At 47.2% G+C, this 25,171-nt stretch overlaps 1 protein-coding gene across 1 annotated transcript; it reads right to left on the bottom strand.

Annotated features, from left to right (window-relative positions):
- Positions 1 to 9,553: 9,553 nt before the first annotated feature.
- On the bottom strand, positions 9,554 to 10,912 carry LOC136855987 (gastrula zinc finger protein XlCGF57.1-like). The gene has a single exon (XM_067133536.1). It carries the CDS (start codon positions 10,910 to 10,912, stop codon positions 9,797 to 9,799), a length of 1,116 nt encoding a protein of 371 aa, XP_066989637.1. The 3' UTR covers positions 9,554 to 9,796.
- Between the last annotated feature and the right edge of the window lie 14,259 nt (positions 10,913 to 25,171).

Here is a 25,171-nt window from a genome sequence, read left to right as displayed (position 1 = left end):
GTCCTGGCGAGCGTCCTGACAAGCATCCATCCGGGTGTCCAGCCTGGCGTCCAGCCTGGCGTCCAGCCGAGCGTCCGGCCGAGCGTCCTGCACGGAAGCGAGAGGAGCGTCCCGACGAGCACCTACCGAGGCGTCCTGGATTGCTGCTTGCGAAGCGTCACGTTGTAGACGAACGTTACGATTGTGAACCAGCGAGCCGTGAGGACGACAGGGCGAGGAAGCAGGTGACGGAGACGAAGAAAAGGGCGCAGGAGAGGGGGACTTTCTGGACCTCTTGATAGGCAGCTTCGAATCCTTGCGTCGACGACGCGGTTCTGCTTCCCTCTCTGCAAGAAGAGAAGCCAACTGATGCTGCATATCCAGCAAAATCTTCTTGGAGGGAGAGGTCTCCTTGTCGGGGGAAGAGCTGATCCTGTGAGAAGACGAGGGCGAGGGACGCCTTCTTCCTCCTCACGGGAGCTAAAACAGCTCTCTCCCTGAGCGACTGGGGCGCCACAAACGCCCTCCTCTGACGACGTCCTGGTTCTCTTCTGTGGCGGGAAAGCGTCAAAACACTCAAGACGGTGAAACAATGCCTTTAAAAGCTGACGTGGAAGCGTCCTCTTCTCTGGAAGCTCCTCTTCAGCGGGCGAGAGTCCTTCCGAGAGCTCCACCCTTACGAGGGAGGACGCCCGGAGGACGAGAAGCAGTCCCCAAGGATACGTGCGGAGCACGATCCTTGGCAGCCTGGGAAGCGACAACAGGTCCTGCCGAAGGGACGCCAGATCGGTGGGAAGCCCCCGTAACCCTCTTACGGCTTTCGACATGCCTTCTCCCTGAGTCCTGGGAGTCTGACAGAGGTCCAGGCCTAGAAGCATTATGGGGCCGATCTGACGCCCCTCCACAACACTAGGGGGAACACTACACTTCACTGCACTTTGAAGCGACGTCACTTTAGATTCCAGAGCACGGATGGTGTTCATAATCTCCGTCAGGGCCAAACCTTCCGCAGACACAACCTCAGGGCCCGAAGGCAAAACCACAGGGATAGGTGAAACTATGTCTACATTTGGGTTATCAGGAGAGGAATTAGTAATCCCTGACTCTTACAAACACTCCTGGAGGAAGACCTCCTGAGCCTGTCACGCTCCAACTTACAAACATAGGAATCATACATCTTCCAGCTCGCATCAGACAAAGACTCACACTCCTTGCAGCGATCATTGATCAAGCATACATGCCCCTACACTCATGCAAACAGAGTGAGGGTCTACCAAAGCTTTCGGTAGCCTCACCTTACACTCACTCACACAACATACCCTAAAGCTAGCAGAACTAGTTCCAGACATATTCAAAGAGCAATCAATAGCAAAATCAAAAACAGTCCACAAAAAGCGTATGCCAATCCACAATCCAAAGTCCAAAACCAAAAGTCAAAGAGAATACTTAAGTGGAAACAATGAGTTAACGAAATCCAGAGACGGAGGTACTGAAAACAGATGTTGACAGTACCGGCGACAGAGAAAATCTGAATAGAAAATGGGAATGGTTCCCAATACCCGCCTCCCAGCGGCGGGAATGGGTACTAACCACCTGGCCACACTGCGTGTGCATGCGAAGTTTTTGAAATTCTGTCGGATTCGGAGAATACAGCTATATATATATCTGACAGGTAAGTCTCATGAACAAAACAGATTTTAAGGATGGCTTCTGAGAGCTTCTAAGTCAATTTTCATCTTGGATGAGTTACTTAAAATTATATACAAGCGTGGTTAGAAAAACAATTGATTGAATTGTAAATAGTAAATTCAATAACTACATAACTAGCCTACAGGGGTCAAATTATAATGTGATTTACAACTCAAGAAAAATTACAAAATTTTTAAGTAATTTGTATTTTTCCTAACATACAAACCTGAAGGCCTTTACATAGGGATATTGCTTGCGAACGTGAGCTGGAACGGCCATTAACTTTCAAACAAGGTTGTTAGGTACCAACGGTAGGGGGTAAGCCACGCCCAATCATCAGTCTGCACTCTACTTTGCCTTTCGGCCCAGGTATTAGCATGAGGGGTGCCTGAGGTGGGCAGTGAATTTAAAGACCTTCAGGTTTTTATATTAGGAAAAATACAAATTACTTTAAAAATTTGTAGTTTGTTCCTAATCAAATACAAATCTTCGGTCTTTACACAGGTGACTTAGCATTTGAAGGGTGGATTCTGGGTAAATCTCTGAACCAACTGGAAGTTCTACCCCCCTGGGGCTTTCTTCCTTGTCTCAATAAGCTGAGGAAGGAGTTCCGTGCCTCTGATATGTTGACCATATGGGATGTTCAACTGCCAGACTTCTGGACCTTTTGAATTAGTGAATTTGTGTCATTATTTCAAAAAGGGCTTGGATGGACCCATAGTGTCGGAGACAATAAAAGGCTAGTAAAACCATTAAGTTTGTTTTAATATCATCCTCTCTCTCCCCTTGCTAGAGGGAGGGGGAGGACTTGCATCTAATAATCTACTCTAGATTATAGACAGGGTACTCAGTTATGACAAACCAGTCCAGCATGTGATGGTTTGCCACTTGCCTCTCTTTTACAAGAAAAGAAAGGTAAACAAGAAAAGGGAGGATGCCAGTCACTTACTCACATCCTCTCTTTTGCTACCGTACACCTCAGGCGAGATGCTATCTGTCCCTCTAGGGGAGCTGGGTGAGCCACACAATTTGTTGAGCAGCCACCACAGGACCCAAGGAAAAACGTGTCCAAGGACCTGTGTGTAACATCCTGAATGTAAAAGGATGTGAATGTGGTTTGCAGAGACCACACTCCCGTCTTAATAACTATAGAACCGACAGGTTCATCCCGAGCGCGATGGAAGGACCAATGTCCCTAACCTCGTGAGCTCTTACCTGGATTGTCTCATGAAGCCTGAAAGAAATCAAGTTCTTGGACAATTCTTTCTTTAACGAAGATTCATCGACAATCAGGCCTCAGACGTCGAGTCCTGTTAAGATAGCACCGCAGTACTCTAACTGGACACAGTATTATCTCATCCCGATCACTACCAACAAAGTCCTCTAAGGAGGGGATCAAAAAGGAATTGAATCTGATGTCAGGGACTGACGGATTCAGAGTCTTCGCTACAAATTCTGGGACAAACTTGAGCGTGACAGGTCCCCATGGCCTCAAGTACTAGCATAGAAGGCCATGTAGCTTGCCAACTCTCTTTGCCAATGCCAGGGCAAGCAGGAACAGAGTCTTGAGGGTCAGATCCCTGTCTGATGACTCTCGTAAGGGAGGGAAAGACTGTTCAAAGCTTCTCAACAGCATGTAGATCTCCCACAAGGAAGGAGATCGATGACCTTCGAGTGAAGGACTTGGTCAAATGCAGTTGAACATATGGGATATTCAACTACCCTCTGTAGATCAAAAAGCTGAGACGGAATCTCTCTCAGTACCTCCGAAAGTAGAGCTAGCAGGTCTGGATACCACTTGGCATGTGGCCACTTGCAAGCCACCAGGGTCATCCTAAAGATTCGGGCTGACCATGACCCTGTTGATCACCCAACGAACCAGACAAAAGGAGAGGAAAGGCATAGACCTCGAGATTGTCCCATTGGTGTTGGAATGATAGAACAGAACAACGACAGCTTCTGTTGTGCTGGGTTGCAAAGAGATCTATCACTGGGAGGTTTCAAAGATTGATAATCTTTCCACAATGTGGTGTAGGGGTCATGCCCTATCACCTGACCCTGGCGACTGAGCTTGTCTGCCACTATATTCCGGTTTCTCGGAATGTACCTGGATGACAGCTCTACAAGTGTGATACTGCCCACTTGTGCACCTGCACCGCCAACATGTGTAGTTGAAGGAAACCAGTCGCCCCTGCTCGCTGACATATGCCACTAACGTGGTATTGTCACTCACCAACGCCACGGAATGCCCCATCACTCGATCTTGAAACTCTTGTAGTTCTAAATGCCAGAATATTGATGTGAAGGTGTCTGTTGTTCTGGTTCTTCAAACCTAAAACCAGCAACTCTTCCAGGTGTGCGCCCTATCCCTCGTTCAATGCATCTGAAAACAGAAGCATCTCGGGAAGGGGAGTGCCTAAGGGCACTACTATTACAAGGATCCTGTTGTCTAGCAACCAGGCTAAGCCCTTCCTTACTTCCTCCGAGAGAGGAATCGGGAAGAACACGAAGCCTCTTGCCGGAGATCAAAACCCCTTCATTCTCCACTGAAGGGAACGAAGGTGAAACCGTCCATGGGGGACCAGCTTCTCCCAGGACAACCGATGGCTGAGAATGAATCGCCACCGCCGAGCTGGTTGTTCCCATCGAGACAGGAATAACTGCGCTGCCTCTCTCATCTTGCTCATGTGCGAGTCTGAAGGGTAGATTCTAGCTGCTGCCGTATCTATCAGCATGCCCAGATACTTTACCCTCTGCTTGGGTGTGAGATCGGACTTCTCAAAATTGATCAGGACTGCCAATTCACAACAAAAATTGAGAAGTCAATCTCTATCCTGGGGCAACTGTGACAGAGTGCTCATCAGGGGCTGAACGGAGTGCTGCTGCTCACCCTTCCTAGCTGGGGCAGAAGAAGACTGGGTGCTCTTGGAGGGGCCCTTGAGGCCTCGGACTTCCTAGGACCCACAGTGGAAGGGCCAGCCTGACTTGAAGGTTGGGCTGCAGTGTCACGTGAAGACCCAGAGATCTTGGCCACTGCCTAATGAACAAGCATGTCATATTTTCCATCCTTAGCTTGTCCACTGCGACCTCCACTTCTCTACAGAAGAGGGAAGTGGAACCCAGTACTGGTCCGTTCCTCAGTGCCAGTGCCGACTCAGTACCGATCTGGTGACCTGACGAGACACAGGGTCTCTTCTCTTGGGCACCAGGTTTGCCTATAGGTTAGCTGTCTGGTGGGCTAGGTAGGAGATGGCCATACCTCCAGACAACATCAGTCTCCTGAATGTGGCTTCCTCCTCAGAATATGGGACTTTGAAGAGGAAGAGGCATTCTTGGCCACTGCAAGGGCCATACATCTATCCAGGAGACCATCTGGAATGCTGCCATGGCAGTCCATTCCACTGCTGCTGCATCCTGCCGCAGCAATTAACCAACCAGGTCCAAGACCCCTTCAGCAAGTCACAACCATGGCAAGCCCATCAAGACATTGGGTTCCTTTTGGGGTCCCAAAAAAGCTTTGGTGGCTGACAAATGGTCCACAGGGCCATGGTCTCTTCCTCAAGATTGTTAAACTGCTGTATGAAACAGACGATCTCTGACTAATCCCTTGAAACTGGGGTGTCTGAGTCCTGGGGCATAGGGACCTAGAGCCCTTCCAGGACACGGTCTTCCCAGGTTACTCCCTCTACAGGAGAGGGATGCTCGCCAGAGTCCCCTGGTGGTCTCTCTACCAGCTGAGCATACAACCAGTCCGGTCCGAGGACCATACCCAGAGCACATGTTTCCATGGTCAGAATGGGGTGGGAGTGTGAACATTCCCAGTCCCAACCCTAGGCCTGTCCAGCTCCCAGTTCCTGGAAAAATCCAAGGAGGTGGAGGTGAAAATGGTCATACAAGTCAGAGAGAGAGGTCCAGTTCACGTGAATGTGGATGGTGCTGTCCTGGGGAAAGCGGTCCCGTTCACGCAAGCGTGGACAGGGGCTATCCTGAAGATGTGCTACAGTTTTCTTAGAAGCTGGGGCCTCCATAGCAGAAGAAGATTTGGTTGGAGACCTCCTCTTGCCTTTCCCAGGTGAGCGAGCCAGTAGGTCGGTGTCACCATACTGGGACCCGGCAGGTAGGGGGGTGAGTGCGCGCCAGCACGCTCTGTGCTTACTCTCACACTGAGCTGGGCCTGGATCCGTAGACCAGGGACCCTTACCAGAACTGGAAGGTGAATTCCCGGGACAAGTAACAGTGCACCAGGGGTTTGTGGAACCCCAGGCAACGGTTGCTCCCAAGCTATAGGCAGCAGAAGCTCCCATGCTATAGGCAGCAGGAGTTGCTGTACTGTAGGTACCGTTAGTGAGAGATCCCGTAGCCTTCTCTGTGGAAGAACGCTGGCTGTCTGAAGCCCTACAGGGCTTTTACGGCTAGGAGAGGCAGCCTTCTTCTTCCTCCGCTTGCTAGTTTTGGAAGAAGAAGGGGAGGAGGTGACAGCATACGACAAAGATGAAGACAAAGATGATAATGATAATTCTCAATTCCTCTTCTTCGACTTCTTCTGCTGGTCGCGGCAGGCCTTTGGACAGCAGGGTATGGAGACGGACATCACCAAGGGAAGTCAACCCCCCCTTATTCGCGGTTCAGCATTCGTGGCTTCAGTTATTCACAGATTTTTCACAGTTATTCATTGAAAATTTGCCTATTCGCAGCTTTTTCATAGAGCAATTAATGTATTACTGTATTACTTTCATGACTAAATGTTTTAGGATGACAGTTTAAGGTATATTTGATGTTTCAAATATTAAATTAGGTAGTTAGAAGCATTTAAGAGGGTCTTTGGTGTTTGAACTATTAAGATAGGCAGATATCAGCATTTTTAGAGGGGTTTTGGTACTTATGGATTTTCGGTATTCGCAGGTGGGGTGGTACACGTCCCCACCAACGCCGGAGGATGACTGTACTCGAACTTATGCGAGGTTAGGCTCCAGAACCCTCCTGCAAGTTTGGTACGGTCATTAAAAATGCTAATACAGTAAATGCTTATTTCTAGAGCTTAAACCCTAAATTTGAGAAAATTGTGCTCCCACAGCACTTTCATTTCACTTGAAAGTTAGCTTAATACCATACTGTAATTCACATTTCATTACAGTACCGAGAGAGAGAGAGAGAGAGAAGAGAGAGAGAGAGAGAGAGAGAGAGAGATGGGGGTTGTCCTTATGTTAAATATCATAAGGGTGAAATTATTCATGAATTATTGTGGAGAGAGAGAGAGAGAGAGAGAGAGAGAGAGAGAGAGAGAGAGAGAGAGAGAGAGAGAGAGAGAGAGAGAGAGAGAGAGAGAGAATTGTTCTTAGTTAAATATCAAGAGGGAAATTATTCATGTTTTATGACAGAGAAAGAGATAATAACTTTGCAAATAGAGAGAGAGAAGTTACTCATGATTTGCAACGGAGAAGGAGAGAATAACTTGAGAGAAAGAGAAATTCCTTCTGAAGCGGTATTTTATTTGACCATCATTTTCTCCTCTTTGCAGTCAATGTCAAGATAATTGACAGCTAGGTTACACCCTCCTTGCTCCATCATCAGAGAAGACTGAATCCATATTATTCTTTTAAAATCTTAAATAATTTACTATAGAAATGCAAGAAGTTGTAATTATAGCATAGATAATACAAAAAAATTAATAATAAAGTAATGTCACATTTATCTATTAAACTAAAGTATACAAAACAAATAAACACATGCTACATACGCACAAAAATCTCTCTCTTACCTTAGAGAGAGAGAGAGAGAGAGAGAGAGAGAGAGAGAGAGAGAGAGAGAGAGAGAGAGAGAGAGAGAGAGAGAGAGAACAAAAATACTACTCATACGTCAGAGAAAATATTAAAGTACCAAAGAGAGAGAGAGAGAGAGAGAGAGAGAGAGAGAGAGAGAGAGAGAGAGAGAGAGAGAGAGAGAGAGAGAGAGAGAGAGAGAGAGAGAGGTTTACATCGACAGCTGTTTTATGACTTTGATTGACTTTACTGGATTTTAACGTAAAGTATGCTAGGTTACCTTTGTATCATACAGTATTTATATATAAAAATAAAATAATACAAGTTTTTCATACCAATTTTACACATAAAAGCATGAAAACTTATAAATTACTTCCAAATTTAAACATAACCACTTTTGCAGGGTTTCTCAAGGATTTTGCAAATGTCGCGTGCCTGTGAAAAAAATTGCATATGCCAATCAGTTAGGTTCCAACAAAAGTTCACGTGTCTGTGAATTTGCGCAACTTGAAGTACATAAGATCGTGGTATTACTGTGGCGGGTAACATTTGAGGGCACACTACCGAGGCATGACACAGTTTTGGCCTCAAACCTTTAGGCACCATACCCATAGACTGCAGTACTGTAGGTACGGTAGTCACAGTTACAGTTGCAGCAGTACTGGAAGGTCTTTGGAAGTCTTCAAGTGGTAGATCAAGCCCTCAACGCTTGGCTCCCTGGGAGGCCTAGGGATGCCCTAAGCCCCTCAGGCACCACAACACCTGAAAACAAGTTGGGTTAGGGGAGGCAATCTCCTTCGCCCGAGGAGGATAATCCCACCTCCGAATGAAGAGAGACCACTGGAGAGAAGTCAAACCAGTCAACCATTTCCCTACGTTGGCTCTCTACTAACAATGCAGTAGGAGACATCGAAGGAGAAAACCACTCCCTTAGGAGTAGCAACAGCAGATGGAAGTTTGCCTGGGGCAAAAAGGAATCAGAGAGAATCCTAGGTGTAATTGGTGAAGTGCTGTGTCCTGATGACACCAAAGAAACCTACTTCTCTCTCTTCTCCTCCCAGGCAAACTTCATCCACCGCTCGGAAAGCCAGACACGACACTCAATACATGGACTATTGGCTGCAATCATGCTCCTGCATGATGCACACAGAGAATGAAGGTTTATCTCTAACGAGGAGAGGAACTGATTATAAGATTTGTTTATCAGCACAATGCCTAAAAAGCAAAGGTTTCTCTACCCAGGAAGCCCTTTGTTGGCTGAGTCGGTTGAGCTTCAGACTGTCACTCGATGGGCCGGAGTTCAATTCCCCGGCCGGCTGATGAAGAGTTAGAAAAATTTATTTCTGGTGATAGAAATTCACTTCTCGCTATAATGTGGTTCGGATTCCACAATAAGTTGTAGGTCCCGTTGCTAAGTAACCAATTGGTTCTTAGCCACGTAAAATAAGTCTAATCCGGGCCAGCCCTAGGAGAGCTGTTAATCAGCTCAGTGGTCTGGTAAAACTAAGGTATACTTATCCTCTACCCAGGCTGTTGCAAGTTTGGGATTTGCATTATAGATATAAGGCAAACAAATAAACATACTCATATCTCATAAAACAAAAACAAAAAGAAAGTCAAATGGCAGTTGGGCAGAGAACGCAGCAGACATCTTGACTCGACGACGGCCGAAAGCAAAGTGGAGTGCTGACTAACGAGTGGGCGGGGTTTACCCCTACCATCAGTAGCTAATGACCTCGTTTGCAAGGTAATGGCTGTTCCAGCTCGCATTCGCAAGCAAAATCCCTATGTAAAGGCCGAAGGTTTGTATTTGTGTAGGAACAAGTGCATCATACAGTAGTCAGAATCAGTGATTAAGGTCAATGAATCATTGGAGGACAGCTCGCAATCAATCAGTGACTTTAATGCCTCCTCATGCGCCAATCAAGCCTCTCCTTCCTGGATCCAGAAATGTTGTTCCAGTCGCTCCTCCAGGAAAAGGCTTTCCCACATTCCCTGCACACGAAGGACTCCTCCTTATCGACTTCCTTTCTGACGTGACGATGCCAAATCGCTTCGGGCCTCCAGTTGCTGACGTAAAATCCTCATAGTGATGTTTCATGTCACCATTGGACTCAGAACACACGCTTCCACTTCCGTCTTGATTTCCATCAATGGGTCCAAAGAGAAAGAGGTAGTGCAACCCTTGCAGACGAATGGCCTCGTGTGGACCTTCAGATGTGACTTCTGTAAGAACACCTTCCCACAGTCAGTGCATCTGACGGGCTTCTCTCCCATGTGAGTCAGGAAATGTAGTTTCAGGCTGTTCCTCCTGGAAAACGTTTTTCCACACTCTTCGCAAGCAAATGGCTTCTCCCCAAGATGGATCCTCATATGGAGCTTGAGATGCGATTCTGGGTGAACGACTTCCCACAGTCCTTGCAGGCAAAGGGCCTCTGCTCCATGTGGATCTCCATGTGGGCCTTGAGATACGATTTCTGGGAGAATGACTTCCCACAGTCCTTGCAGGCGAAGGCCCTCTCCCTGCTGTGGGTCGCCATGTGGGCCTTGAGATTGCCTTTCTTGGAGAATGACTTCCCACAGTCAGCGCATCTGAAGGACTTCTCGCCTGTGTGAGTCAAGAAATGTTGTTTCAGGCTCTTCCTCCAGGAAAATGTTTTCCCACACTCTTCGCAAGCAAATGGCTTCTCCCCAAGATGGACCCTCATATGGTGCTCGAGAGACGATCTCTGGGAGAATGACTTCCCACAGTCCTTGCAGGTGAAGGGTCTCTCCCCTGTGTGGGTAGCCATGTGGACCTTAAGATACCATTTCTGGGAGAACGACTTCCCACAGTCCTTGCAGGTGAAGGCCCCTCTCCCCGTGTGGATCGCTATGTGGGTCTTGAGATTGCCTTTCTGGGAGAACAACTTCCCACAGTCCTTACAAGCAAATGGCTTCTCCCCAAGATGGACTCTCACGTGGCGCTCGAGAAGCGATTTCTTGGAGAACGACTTCCCACAGTCCTTGCAGGTGAAGGCCCTCTCCCCCATTTGAGTTGCCGTGTGGGCCCTGAGGTACGATTTCTGGGAGAATGACGTCCCACAGTCCTTGAAGGTGAAGGCCCTCTCCCCACTGTGGATTACCATGTGGGACTTAAGATTGCCTTTCTGGGAGAATGACTTCCCACAGTCCTTGCAGGTGAAGGCCCTCTCCCCCCTGTGGATTGCCATGTGGGTCTTGAGATTGCCTTTCTGGGAGAACGACTTTCCACAGTTCTTGCAGGTGAAGGGCCTCTCCCCTGTATGGATTCGCATGTGTTCCTTGATATTTGATTTCTGGGAGAACGACTTCCCACAGTCATTGCACGTATATGGCCTCTCCACGGTATGGATCCAAACGTGTCGTTCCACGTGGGTCTTTGTGGAAAAGGCTTTCCCACATTCCCTGCACACGAAGGGCTTCCTTATCAACTTTCTTTCTGACAGGCAGCGAATCGCCTTCATCTCCGAATGCTGATGTAAAATCCTCACAGTGATACTTCACCTCGCCATCAGACACATAACACACCTCCACTTCCGCCTTGATTTCGACTTGATTTCCGTCATTGATCCAATGAGGCAGAGGCATAGCTGGCTGGGGTATCACTGCCCACTAAACCTACATTTTCATTCTTGACGAGAGACGGGATACTGGATCCTCGGTCTCGCTTTTTCAACTGATATTCCGAGATGCTCATTTTAGCCTCTGGTCCTTCAACTTTGTTTTTATTTACGGGATTACCAACTATTTTACTTTCTTCTATTGTTATTCATTGCTTCTATCACATTCATTTTGTTCCTATTTTATTTTCTCCTTTTCTTCTTTCACCAATGCACAAATCTGATATCTAGAATTTTCCATTTACTATTTTAAGAATTTATTCAAAACCTCACAGGAACTTCCACTTAAATTCATCACTGGAAGCCCATTCATTTCTGAAACCTTGACCACGCAAATCGACAACTTCTTGTTTAAGGATGGAAAGTCTGAAATATGAGAGAAAGTAAAAGATTAGTAGAAAATTTACATAAAACTGGAGCTTTTAATTTATTGTTCATGGCAAACCCATCAATCATACTGAGCCCATATTGAGGTCATGATTTCACTAGACACTTTGATTTCCAAGTCTTTCAGATGGGCAGTTGTCCACACATACAGTAAAAGTCTGTAAACCAACAGTTCATTGAACTGCTTTGCTCATTCTGTCGTGTCTCACAAGACTCTCCTCTCTGATGGACATAATCTTGCTCTCAAACAACCTGCAACGTGGATGTTAAGTCAAGCTGTACGCCTCAAGTACTCACTGAAATAATGCTGTACCACTTAATAATCATTTGCTTACAAGTGGTTTTCCATTCCAAATTTTGCATATATCCTCAGAGTATATCTTCACCATTATCATTTTTCTTGGTTCCCATATCATGATTTTTTCAATATACTTTTAAGAGTAATTTCTTGAGGCATTCTTTTGACAAAAGGCTCAGTAATAGTCCTGTTAATTGTAGTTAATAAGATTATCTACCTCGTTACGGAGCTTCAGTGACCTTGAAAACTTTAGCCTTTACTCCTAAACGTATTATGTTTTCTTAAGGTACACTCAATAATACTTATCACAGTTCCCTCCGGAAGAGTTATCAGAAATCCTGGGTCAGAAATCTGAGCTTCCATATATTTCATCACGAATATTTTTCTTTTAAAAATAGCAAATTTTAAAAATAATTTGCATTTTTTCTAACATACAAACCTAAAGTTCTTCACACAGGGATTTTAGCTTGCGACCCAAGCTGGGACGGCCATTCACACTTATTGACAAGGTAGTTAACTACCAACAGGCAGGGGAAGCCCCACCCACCTGTAGGTCTGTACTCCACTTTGCCTTATGCCCAGGTACCAGAGTGAGGGGTGGCTGAGACAGGCCATAAATGTACAGACCTTCAGGTTTGTATGTATGTTAGGAAAAATATGACTTTTAAAATTTGCTATTTATCCCTACACAAATATAAACTTTTACTCTTTAAATAGGAGACTTAGCCACTGGTGGGAGGAGTCTGGGCAAATCTCTGAACCAGCTAGTAGGTTTGCCCAACCTCCAACCTGGGGTTAGTTCCTTCCTGGTCCGTTAGCAGAGAAAGGAACCCCATACCTCTAGCATACTGCACATATGGGATGTAGCAGATGCTAGACTTCTGACCATTAAGTAAAGGATTTGTACTCTATTACTTAATCAGGCTGCAAGAACCCAACTGAAGTGTCAGAGACAACAAAACAGGTAAATACACTCAACAAGCTTGATTATTGTCTGTCCTCCTCACCCCTTACCAAAAGAGGTGGGGAACTTGCATCCTCACTGCCAATGAAGACTGTTGCTCAGTCAGATAACTCACCTGAACCTACATCCATCCCGCTCGTATATGGAATGGCACTCTGACCCTCTGTTACCGAAGAGGAAGTATGAGAGAGGGAGGAGAACCAGTCACCCTAATCTGTCTCCTACCAACTGGATACCTAGATGAGGTGCTACCTGCCCCAAAGGCAGCTGGACTTGCTAACTGACCTGTTGAGCAGCCACCAATGGTCCATGGAAAGTGTGTCCAAGGTTAGTGGGCAACGTTCTGCAGGTAAAACAACGTGCAGGTGATCATGACCAATCACCTCTCTGCACATAATACCCAGAAGTTGACAGGTTCCTACTGAGTGCAAATTAAAGGGTGATGTCCCTACTATCAAGAGCTGTCGTCTGGGTTGCAATTCTTCTCCACCCAGGAAGAGACGATGCACAAGGAGCAACTTACAGAGCCAGGAGGAAGTTTACTCGAAAGATGCCTTCCTCAGCTCTGTTAGTGCTAACCGAAGAGCTGTCAATATCCAAACCTGCAGTGTCGATCACCTTTGAGATAGTAGTGCAGCACTCAACCAAACTTAGTAGCATCTTGCAAAAATCCCTACTGAAGTTCTTCAGAGAGGACAATGAGACAGGTTCCTTGAACTTGAAGATGACGAGGAATGCTGCCGTGGCAGTCGATTCTAGCGCCGCTAACTTGTGCTGGAGGAGGAGACTTCCTTTGCACGGCTGGTTCATCGACAGACCTGGGTCTAGACAAACCAGGTCGAGGCCAACCTATTTGGTTGGCAGTGGCCTCTCAAGAGCACGCAGAAATACTTCTGACAAGGGAGAGGAGGAGGAAGTATTTTGTTTGAATGGATAGAACAAATTGAATAATCCTGCTCAGAAACCAGAGAACTCACTTGGTCTAGAACCCTTTCGGCAAGATCTGACCACGGCAGGCCCAACAAAGCTTTGGGTTCCTTGCATGGTTCCCAGAAGGCTTCAAGGCAGACAGACAATCCACGGGAGTGGTCATGGTCTCTTCCCCTGAGGTAGTTACACTAATGAATCAGTTTCAGTCTCAACATAGATCCTCTGTAATTCAAGGATGTCCATGTCCTGAGGAAAAGGACCCTCAAGCACTTGCGGGCCAAGGTCTTCCCAGGCTCCTCTGTCAGCAGGAGACAGGCCTCATCAGAACCCCTGCTCCCCTCTCCACCACTCAAACATACGACCGTTCCAGTCCTAGGACCGTATGACCCCAGGAGGTTAAGGGACAGGTGAGAGGGATGCAGCACCTTTCAAGGGCCTGTCGGAGGCCAAAGTCCCAACAGGAGATAAAGGTATATTCTTATAATTTTTTGGTTTATATTCTTTCTTCGGTATTTTTTTTGTTTAACTGACGTTTCTCTGATAATAGTTGGTGTTTGGTTTTGGGTGGAGTTCTCTCAAAAGGTCTCTTTTATCTATAACTTCCAGTTCATTACAATTTTCTTCTTTTATTTCCGTAGTGTATGCATTATCTTCTTGTGCTTCCATTTGCTTAATATCTCAAATGAATTTGAACAAATATTATCCATATAAGCATTTGTGTTCATTTCTTGGTTCTTTGCTATTTCAGTTTCTTTCCTGTAAGGTAGTTATCATTTCTTGAGATTTATCTATCTGGGTTTTGTTACCCTTATCTATTTCCATTTTTGTTTCATTATTTGTTCTTGTTATGGAAGAAAAGGTACGTTTCTTAGTGGGATCATGCATTCCTCTAACTATCAGTTCTAATTTGGCTTCTTGTATATGCATCCCTGTTCTTTCCTGCAATAATTTCAATTCTTTATTGTTGATATGATACATACATTCTTTAGAGCTTGCATGATGATTTTGCCCACAGTTCATGCATTTTGGTTCACCGCACTTCCACTGTGTGGCATGTTCATTAGACCCACAATATGCACATACAGATTTATTTTGGCAATTTTTCTTTGTATGTCCATATTTACTACAATTTTGGCATTGTACTGTAGTGGTTTTGGAACATACGGTCTTAATTCTCTGTTTTTGCTCATAATTTTAATTTTTAAGGGTAATTTTGACATTCAAATTTAATTCTGCTATTCTCAATTTTTGTCTATTACTCTGTCTACTGGTTACTTATGTATTTCACAGTCTTGTACATTGGTATATCTCTTGTTAAGAGAATCTAATAATATATTCTTTTCAATTGGTTCATCATAATTATCAGGAAGTACTAGGGTACCTGGAATACTGTTCATACCATCATGTTATTTTTATTGTTACCTTTACTGTGTCAATGTTTGTGCTATTCATGTAATATTCAGATTGGTTTTTTGTTGTGGTTTCTATCAACCATATCTGGTCTTTAATCTGTCTGAATGACATTTTGGAAGTTGAGTGCCTATTCAATAAGAAATTTTCTAGTTTTAAAGCTGATCAATTTTTGTCAGTTCCTAAGGTTAGGAACCTTGACCAACTTCCACTTCCAAATAGAGAATCAAAGTTTGTCAAAGTCAGGTCTTGCCTGAATCTAGTTTTCCTAGGTTTCTATATGGTATTAATGTATTAATACCATCTTTCTTTATTTGAACTGAGTGTCCTTTGAGTTGCCCATTGGTAAGCCAGAGGTCAAAAGGCTTTTAGGTTGTGTCTTGTGTCATCATACGATGAATTTGAATTTCGTCCAGGATGGAGGTCCCTCTCAACAAGGAGGCCCAATGGGGGGGAGGAGCAACAATGTCATCTACAGTGGTAACTGATCTGGGATCCTCAACTGGATATACACTATACTATTGTGTATTGTTATTGCATTCTTAACAGTTGTTTGTTTGTTGTTTAGTGTCAACCTGACCAAAGTCATTTGGCTTTATGAGTCAGTTAAATACCTGCCTCCATACTGTGTGTACCTATGTTTTATTGCATAATAAAGACACCACGTAACAGGTAGCTTCTCTTCTCCCAGACTTATCACATACCCTCAGTGCCTTAAGGGTTGTCAGTCAGTCAAGATCAAACCCAGCACAGGGGAAAGGTTTGACATATAAGTTTTGCTTCGCTCAATCACATCAAGTACTCCAGTTTTATGGGTGAAGAGGCATGCCGTCAATACCCTCCACCCTCCATATAAGTTATAAGAACAGTCTTTTCCATAGTGCCATGCAAATTTTGTCAATGATAGAGGAAGAGAGAAGCAGGAAAGCTTAATAGAGGGAGGAGTAAAGGGAAAAAGGATTTCCACTGTGGTTGAAACCCACTGCAGAGATGGAAGATATAAAAGTGCATTCAATCCTTGCAATGGTCCCTAAGTCCCCAATCTCTTCAAGGGGTTGGGATCAGGGGCCGAACTGGAGAAGTCTAGGAAATTTCAAGAGGAAAAAACAAAGTTGGAGCTCCGATGTCACAAAGAAGAGAATGCTAACTGAACGTGAAAGTTCAACTGCAGTTCCCTATAGGACCGAGAACATATAGGACACTGTCTGGCAGAGATGGTTGCCATTAGTCAATTTCACTAATCTTGCTGCAGCCTCTACTTTGTCCTAAAAGGATTAAAGTAGACCCCAGAGCTGGACCGATCCTCAATATCAGCACTGACTCAGTGCCAAAATTTTGCACATGGACTCAAAATGCCACTGAATTTCGTCCCCCAATCCCACTACATGCAACAACAGCTCACAGGAGGTTGCCTGGTGGGCCAGGTTGTTGGTGAAGGCTACCCTGCGGCAACAGCGTTTTAAATATCGCCTCCTAATTTGGGTCATCCACTGCTTCACCTGTGACACCAGAGAGAAAAAGAGTGACTCAAACTTACTTGTGGTACCAGTTGGCACTGACCAAGATAAGACCTTTCAATGAGTTAGAGGCGTAGGTAAAGTCACCTCACTGGATTGGTCCTGAGTGGATTACCTGTACAGATACAGGTGAAAGTCAATGGTTCATAAGAGCACTAGTAAGTTATGACCAAGGCAACTAAGCTGGAGCCTAAGCTCTCTCAGTGGTAGGAAAAATCTGCAGAAAAAGTCCCAGTGCTTCTCCAAGGCCATCCAGCTCTCAACCAGACTTGAAGGCCTCTAGGAATAACGGATCCTGCACACTGGTATCCAAATCCTGGTGTACAGAACCCCATGGGATTCCTGCCCCATTCAGTTCTATGGCTGGATAACAGGACTACACAGGCCCTGTAACTTCCCTGGAATCCTGCAAAGCCAAAGATCCTGTACAGATAATACAGGTATCTTGGCTGGCTTTGAGAGCATAGCTAGCTAGGCAGGACAGGCACCCGAGTCTCTGAGAGACCCGGATAGCAGTTGCACCCCTGCAAAGAGCATGGGTAGCAGCAGGGGGGTCCCAGACCAGCAGTCCAAGAGCCTTGACCAGATCAGTCAGCCTGGATAGCTATAGTTCCTGTGCATGGAGCACAGGTAGCATCAGGGAATGCTGGACCAGAGGTATGAAAGCTTGACTGGACTGGTATCCCACAGACAGGCAGGATCAGATGTCGGCCAGCCAGCCTGGGGATTGGATGGCCCAGGAGTCAGCCAGCTCAGGGATTGACCAGCCTGGGATTGGCAGATACCAGAGATCAACCAGGCCAGGTGACAGACAGTCGAGTGTCGGCTGGCCTGGGTGTCAGCCGGCCCAGGATCGGCTGGCCTGGGGATTGGCCAGCCTATGGATCAGTCAGCCCAGGTGTCAGCCTGCCCAGGGATCAGCCAGCCCGGGTATCAGCCAGCCCCGGGCAACAGTCGCACCCATGCAGAAAACTGAGGGTGCAACTGTACCATAGTGTGAGCCAATCAGTCCTCTGCCTCGAAAAGGACCAAATGCTAGAGGCCTATCAAGACTTCCTGCAGTGATAGTCAAACATAGTAGCCCTCTTCTCGAAAATATCAAAAGAGGAAGATCAGAGGCGACGGAGAACTCCACAAAACCATTCACTACTGAACAACCCAATCCAAAGATCGGAGCCATCGATAGTGGCAGAGCCTCACGCCCAGGTCACACTACCCCTCTCTAACGGCCCTGAAGAGCTGGGACAGGCAGGTTGAAGTGTTACCCGGTCACCATGGCCATGGAACACCAGCTCATGGCTCCCCAAAAACTCAATTGAAAACCAAGATTTCAGGAACAAATGAGCAGCACAAACAGGCTGCACAAACCCTTCCCTGTGCAATCCCGAAAGAATGCTGGGGAAGAGCCGAAGTATTTTCCTATCACCCTGATCACCAGACCAAGGAAAGATAGGGAGAACACTCGTGGTGACAAAAACCAATGGTCCATGAAAGTGAGTCACGCAAAAACCCACTCAGTGTGATCCCAAAGGACTGCATTGAGAAGGGGAGAAGTGATTACCTGTTACTAAGATCATCCGACCATAGAAAAGCAGGAAGAACACTCCAGAATCGTTGCCACCCAACAACCCGATCCATAGACTGGGACAATGAGGAGCGAATGAGCCTCATGAGAGATCAATGCACTACTTCTCTTGAAGCAAGCTCTAAAGCTTACCGTGACGAGACAAAGGGAACCTCGAGTTTGAGAGAAAGGCACCCAGGGCCAGCCCTGCCTGGGAAATCAATCGCCAATGGTGATCAAGTCTCCCAGTCCACCCTAAAGGCTAAGGCACACAAAAAGAAGCTTAATAAGCCTTCTAAAGGTAAAAGGGATAGGAATACTCAAGTTTAATGAATAAAAGCTTGAACGGCAAAAAGTCAGGCAGAGAGCCGTGAGAGATGTCTGGAGTCAACAGCAGCTGGAAGCAAATTGGAGTACAGACTGACAAGTGGGCAGGGCTCCCCCCACCCGTTGGTAGTTGACTACCTTGTCAATAAGTTTGAATGGTTGTCCCAGCTTGTGTCGCAAGCTAAAATTCCTATGTAAAGAACGAAGATTTATACTGTATTTGTGTAGGGACAAATTACAATTCATTTCCACTGTTTTGAGGTCAGTTTGGAAATATGTACTCCAATGAAAGATGTTAACGAACTTGAGCGCTTTTTCATAATCAATCCTAATCAAGGAGGGACATGGTCTAGGTTTCCCTTTGGGTGAGCAACTACTTCGCTTAGTACTTTAAACCTTTCCAGTTAGATTCAATGTGGCTGTCACTCTTGTTTTTGCCATAGGCAAGTGACAAACAGTGGTGTAGGGAAGAATATGGAAATATTCTTCCCTGTCGGTACCTAGCAACAGCAGTCTACCAGCAATTCCAGAGTCTAGACTGCAAATTTGTTCTTTAAAACACAAGTGAGTGCTTCTGTATATACAAGAGATCATATGGGAACAGTTCTTCCATTTCCTGTACATTATTATTCATATGTATTAATCTATATTTTTCTTTCAAACAAAGTGTGGTTTGCCTATATCCTTCATCTGGTCGTCCCTAGATTCTGATTATTTAAAGTTCTTAGTACCATTTCCTTAAGAAATATTCTTTCAATGCAGAAATCTAAAACTCTCACAATGACGAGTCCTTCCTTTTCCCTACATACACCATTATTTACTCTTCTCGTTTGTAGTTTATAGTTTGTGGTCTCATCCCCTTGTTTGACCAAACGCAAGCTTTAATTGTGTTTGTTGCTTAAAGGTTGCTGACAAAAGTGGCTGATGCTGAAAAATTATAATTTAATGATAAAATAAAGTTTGTTCATACTTACCTGGCAGATATATATATATAGCTGTATTCTCCGAAGTCCGACAGAATTTCAAAAACTCGCGGCACACGCAGTGGGGCCAGGTGGTTAGTACCCATTCCCGCCGCTGGGAGGCGGGTATCAGGAACCATTCCCATTTTCTATTCAGATTTTCTAGTGCCACTGTCTCCTGAGGGGAGGTGGGTGGGCACTATGATTATATATATCTGCCAGGTAAGTATGAACAAACTTTATTTTATCATTAAAATATCATTTTGTTCATGAGACTTACCTGTCAGATATATATAGTTGAATCCACCATTGGAGGTGGGAAGAGACAGAATAGGATTTAGGAAACAAATATATGTAGGCGATTGACGCCTTGGTTCCTTACCTGTTAGCATAGCTGACTTCATGATACTGTCACCCAAGCCTGCTTCTGCTTTACTAGAGTCTCCAGCAAGGTAGTGACCTATATAGCTGGTGAGTTCTAGATGATCTGTCCACGGAGGTGTGACCACAATGGGACTAGATCATAACACCATACTGTAAGGGCAAAAGGAGCAACGACCAACCACCTGACCGAGCCTATCTAAGTCATTAAACCTAACATAAGCTAACGACTGGGGCGTCCACCTCCAGTGGCCAACCCAACAACCATAAAACACAAAATCAAGATTAAAAAATACTTCCTAACCTCTAAAGGATAGGATGAGTATCGCTCTCTGCCCCCAACACTGTGTCTGCGGAAACGTATGGTCCTAGCGAATAGCAGTCTTCGTATGTCTTCTTCACGTCCCGCAAGTAATGTGAAGCGAACACCGAATTGCTTCGCCAGAAGGTGGTACCCAGAAGATCGCTAAGGGACATGTTCTTCTGGAAAGCCACCGAGGTCGCAATGGCTCTCACTAGGTGAGCCTTGACTTTCAGAAGTCTCATGTCGCTGCCTTGGCAGGTAGAATGAGCCTCCTTGATCGTGCTTCTTAACAAGAATGCCAGAGCATTCTTGGACATCGGAAAGTTCGGCCTTTTGACAGAACACCACAGATTGTCCGACGGGCCTCGACTTCCTTTCGTCCTGTCTAGGTAGAATTTGAGAGCCCTGACAGGGCACAGGGCTCTCTGATTCTTGCCCAAGAATTTCTGCCATACCCTTGATCTCAAAATTCTTGGGCCAAGGGGTAGAAGGATTCTTGTTCTTGGCGAGAAACATAGGGCTTAGGGAGCATACGGCATTATGCCCTCTAAAGCCTATGTGCTTGCTGATGGCTTGAACTTCACTAACTCTCTTCGCCGTCGCCAGAGCAGTTAGGAAAATAGCCTTCCTTGTCACATTCTTGAGCGATGCCGAATGAAGAGGCTCGAATGTATCCGACATCAAAATTTTCAGGACGACATCCAGGTTCCAGGAAGGTGTCCTTGGCTGAGGTACCTTAGCAGTCTCAAAGGACCTCAAGAGATCGTGAAGATCCTTGTTGTCGGCTAAGTCTAGACCTCTATGTCTGAAGACTGCCGACAGCATACTTCTATATCCTTTAATTGTCGAGACTGCCAGCTTTTCCTTCTCCCTAAGATGAAGCAGGAAGTCTGCTATCTGCGGCACAGAGGTCGTGGTTGAGGAAATCCCCTTGCTTCTGCACCGTTTCCTGAAATTGGCCCACTTTGATTGGTATACCACATTGGAGGAGGGTCTCCTGGCGCTGGTGATAGCCCTTGCCACTGCTCTTGAAAAACCCCTCGCTCTCGCCAACTTCGTGATAGTCTGAATGCAGTCAGACTCAGAGCGGGGAGGTTTTTGTGGTACCTTTCGAAGTGGGGCTGCCTGAGCAGATCGACTCTCAGGGGGAGCATTCTTGGGAAGTCCACCAGGAAGGCCATGACCTCTGTGAACCACTCTGCCGCTGGCCAAAAGGGGGCGATCAACGTCATCCTCGTCCCTTCCGACGCTGCGAACTTCCTGATGACCTCCCCAGAATCTTGAAGGAGGAAAGGCGTAGAGATCCATTCCTTCCAATCCCAGAGGAGGGCATCTACTGCTACTGCTCCTGGATCTAGTACGGGGAGAGCAGTATAGAGGAAGCCTCTTTGTCCTGGACGTCGCGAAGAGATCCACCAAGGGACGTCCCCATAACCTCCACAGCTCCTGACACACCTCCTTGTGAAGGGTCCACTCGGTCGGCAGAAGTTGACGCTGCCGACTGAGAAGGTCCGCGCGGACATTCTCCACTCCTGCTACGAACCTCGTAAGGATCGTGATCCCCCGAGCATGGGCCCAAAGCAGGATTTCCTTTGCTAGGACAAACAGGGACCGGGAGTGAGTTCCTCCCTGTTTCTTGAGGTATGCCAGGGCTGTGGTGTTGTCCGAGTTTACCTGTATCACTCGGCCTGATACTTGGCTCTCGAAGAATTGCAGGGCCAGCAGAATCGCCCCTAACTCTTTGAGACTGATGTGCCAGGACACCTGTTCCCCTCTCCAGGTGCCTGACACTTCCTCCCTCCCTAGTGTTGCTCCCCATCCCTCCCTGGACGCGTCGGAAAACAACACTAGGTCAGGGCTCTGAAGGTGTAGAGAAACCCCTTCTGCCAACCTCGAGGGGTCGAGCCACCACCTCAGGTGATCCTTGATGACGGGAGAGATCCTCAGGGTCTCCTCTAGATCCTCCTTGTCTATCCAGTTTTCCGCCAGGAAAAACTGGAGCGGTCTTCTGAGATGCAGTCTTCCCAGGGAAACAAACTTCTCCAGCGAGGAAATGGTCCCCAGCAAACTCATCCATTCCCTCACCGAGCATGTTTCCTTCCCCAGGAAGGATGAGACTTTTCCTAAGCATTGCTGCTGTCGTTCCTGGGATGGAAAAGCTTGAAAAGCCACTGAATCCATCTGAATCCCCAGATACACGATGGACTGCGTCGGGATCAGATGGGACTTTTCTACATTTACTAGAAGACCTAGGGACTTTGTCAACTCCAAAGTCGATTTCAGGTCCTCCAGACACTTTGACTGCGAAGAGGCTCGAATGAGCCAATCGTCCAGGTAAAGCGAGATTTGTATGCCCGCTAAGTGAAGCCATCTCGCCACATTCTTCATGATGATCGTGAAGATCATAGGGGCTGTGCTTAGCCCGAAGCAAAGAGCTCTGAATTGGAACACCCGTTCCCCGAGTACAAACCTCAGGTACTTCCTCGACTGGGGATGTATGGGGACATGAAAGTAGGCGTCCTGAAGGTCCAGCGAGACCATCCAAACTCCTGGTCTTAATGCTCCTAGAACAGACTGGGACCTCTCCATCGTGAACTTCTCCTTCACCACGAAGCGGTTCAGTCTGCTGACATCTAGGACTGGTCTCCATCCTCCCGACTGCTTCGGAACTAGGAACAGTCGGTTGTAGAACCCTGGGGAGTCCAGCTCCAGGACTTGCTCCACAGCTCTTTTCTCGAGCATTTGCACTAATAGCTCGAAAAGGATCTGTTGCTTCTCTTGATGGTAGGAGGGCGACAGATCCCTGGGCGACGTGCAGAGAGGTGGCGTGTCGAGAAAGGGGATCTTGTATCCTCTCTCGATAACTTGGAGGGACCAGGTGTCCGCCCCTCTTGCTCTCCAGGCTCCCGCAAACGAAAGAAGCCTGGCTCCTACAGGTGTCTGGAGGCGCTGCAAGTCACTTCTTGCCCCTAGGTTTAGGCGGGGCTCCGCCTCTGGAAAGACCTCTTCCTCGGGGAGACGATCTCGAGGAAGAAGCTCCTCCACGAAAGGGCTTCTGCTTCCTGGAGGTCTGACCCGACGACGACGTCAAAGGGACTGCCGGGCGTCTTGACGAGTGGGCCAAGAGGTCTTGAGTGGCCTTCTCCTTCAAGCTGGCGGCGAGATCCTTGATCAAGGACTGGGGGAAGAGATGGCTCGACAACGGGGCGAACAGCAATTCTGCCCTCTGCGACGGAGAAACTGACTTTGCTATAAAGTTACAGTACAAGGCCCTCTTCTTCAAGAGGCCCGTACAAAAGTGGGAAGCCAGTTCCTCCGAGCCATCCCTGACGGCCTTGTCCATGCAGTTCAACACTCTGGACAGCTCCCCCAGGCTGATCGAGTCGGGACTTCTAATCTTGACGTCTAGAGCACCCAAACACCAGTCCAGGAAATTGAAGACCTCCATGGTTCGAAACAGTCCCTTCAAAGGGTGATCCGTCTCCGACATAGTCCACGACACTTTGGCTGCAGACAGGAGGGACCTTCTAGGCGCGTCGACCAAGCTAGCGAAGTCTCCCTGGGACGACGAAGGAACTCTTGAGCCGACATCCTCTCCGGTCTCGTACCACATACCTGCCTTGACGCTCAGCTTGGACGGAGGCGGGGCAAATGAAGTCTTGCCTTGGGTCTTCCTTTCCTCCATCCAGGTGTTAACCTTCTTGAAGGCCTTCTTCGTTGCCAGAGACGAAGTCATCTTAACAAACCCCGGCGCTCTCCTCGTCTTGGACGAAGCTAACTGCGAAGGAGGAAAGAGAGGAGCCGAGGGTTTGAACTTGTCGCCAAACAAGTCCTTGAGAAGACCGGCTAACACCTGGTAGTCCGTAGACGAGGAAGTAGGAGGCTGCTCAAGGTCTGCAGGCTCCAACTCACAAGAGACTTCTCCTCTTCAATGGGAGAAACCAGAGAGTCTCCCAAGACCTTGGGAGAACGAAGGCCTTGCGGTCCAACACGCAGATGGGATCTTCGCTTTCCGCAGTCTTTGATTGTTCTGAAGCCACGCCGAGCAACCAAAGAGGTGTCCTGATGAGCGCCCTGTCGAGCGCCCATCCGAGCGCCCTGCACGGCAGCAGAGAGGAGCGCCCTGACGAGCAGCTACAGAAACGCCCAGGATAGCTGCTTTGCGGAGCGCCACGCTGCAGCCGAGCGTCACGGTGGCGATCCAGCGAGCGGTGAGCACGACTGGTGGGAAAGCGTCGAAACACTCAGAAGAAGACAAAAATACGCCTTGAGAAAGAGGACGTGAAGCGCCCTCTTCTCTGGAAGCTTCTCTCTAAGCGGGCGGGAGTCCTTCCGAGAGTTCCACCCATGTTGGGGAGGACGCCTCGGAGGACGAGAAGCAGTCCTTCAGGATACGTGCACGCACATGATCCTTGGCAGCCTGGGAAGCGTCAACAGGTCCTGCCGAAGGGACGCCAGATCGGTGGGAAGCCCCCGTAACCCTCTTGTGGCTTTCGACTTGCCCTCTCCCTGAGTCCTGGGAGTCCGACAGAGGTCCAGGCCTAGAAGCGTTATGGGACCGATCTGACGCCCCCTCCACTACACTAGGGGGATCACTACACTTAACAGCACTTTGAAGAGAAATCACTTTCGATTCCAGAGCACGGATGGTGTTCATAATCTCCGTCAGGGCCATACCCTCCGCAGACACAACCTCAGCGCCCGAAGGCAATACCACAGGGTTAGGTGATACTACGTCTACAATAGGGTTATCAGGGGAGGAATTAATACCCTGACTCTGACTAGCACTCCTGGAGGAAGACCTCCTGATCCTATCACGCTCCAACTTGCGTACATAGGCATCATACACCTTCCAGCTTGCATCCGGCAAAGTCTCACACTCCTTGCAGCGATTATTTATCAAGCAAACCTGCCCCCTAAACCTCATGCATACAGTGTGAGGATCTACCGAAGCCTTCGGTAGCCTCACCTTACACTCATTCACACAACATACTCTGAAGCTAGCAGAACTAGATCCAGACATCATCCAAAGAGCAATCAAAAGCAAATCCAAAAACAG

The sequence above is a fragment of the Macrobrachium rosenbergii genome, chromosome 34, assembly GCF_040412425.1.
Source record: "Macrobrachium rosenbergii isolate ZJJX-2024 chromosome 34, ASM4041242v1, whole genome shotgun sequence".
Taxonomy (NCBI): Eukaryota; Metazoa; Arthropoda; class Malacostraca; order Decapoda; family Palaemonidae; genus Macrobrachium; species Macrobrachium rosenbergii.
This window is presented reverse-complemented; position numbering and strand designations above follow the sequence as displayed.

Bases quoted from the DNA above. Each gene is read 5' to 3' on its own strand.
- LOC136855987 (XM_067133536.1), bottom strand. From the start codon at position 10,912: ATGAAGGCGATTCGCTGCCTGTCAGAAAGAAAGTTGATAAGGAAGCCC.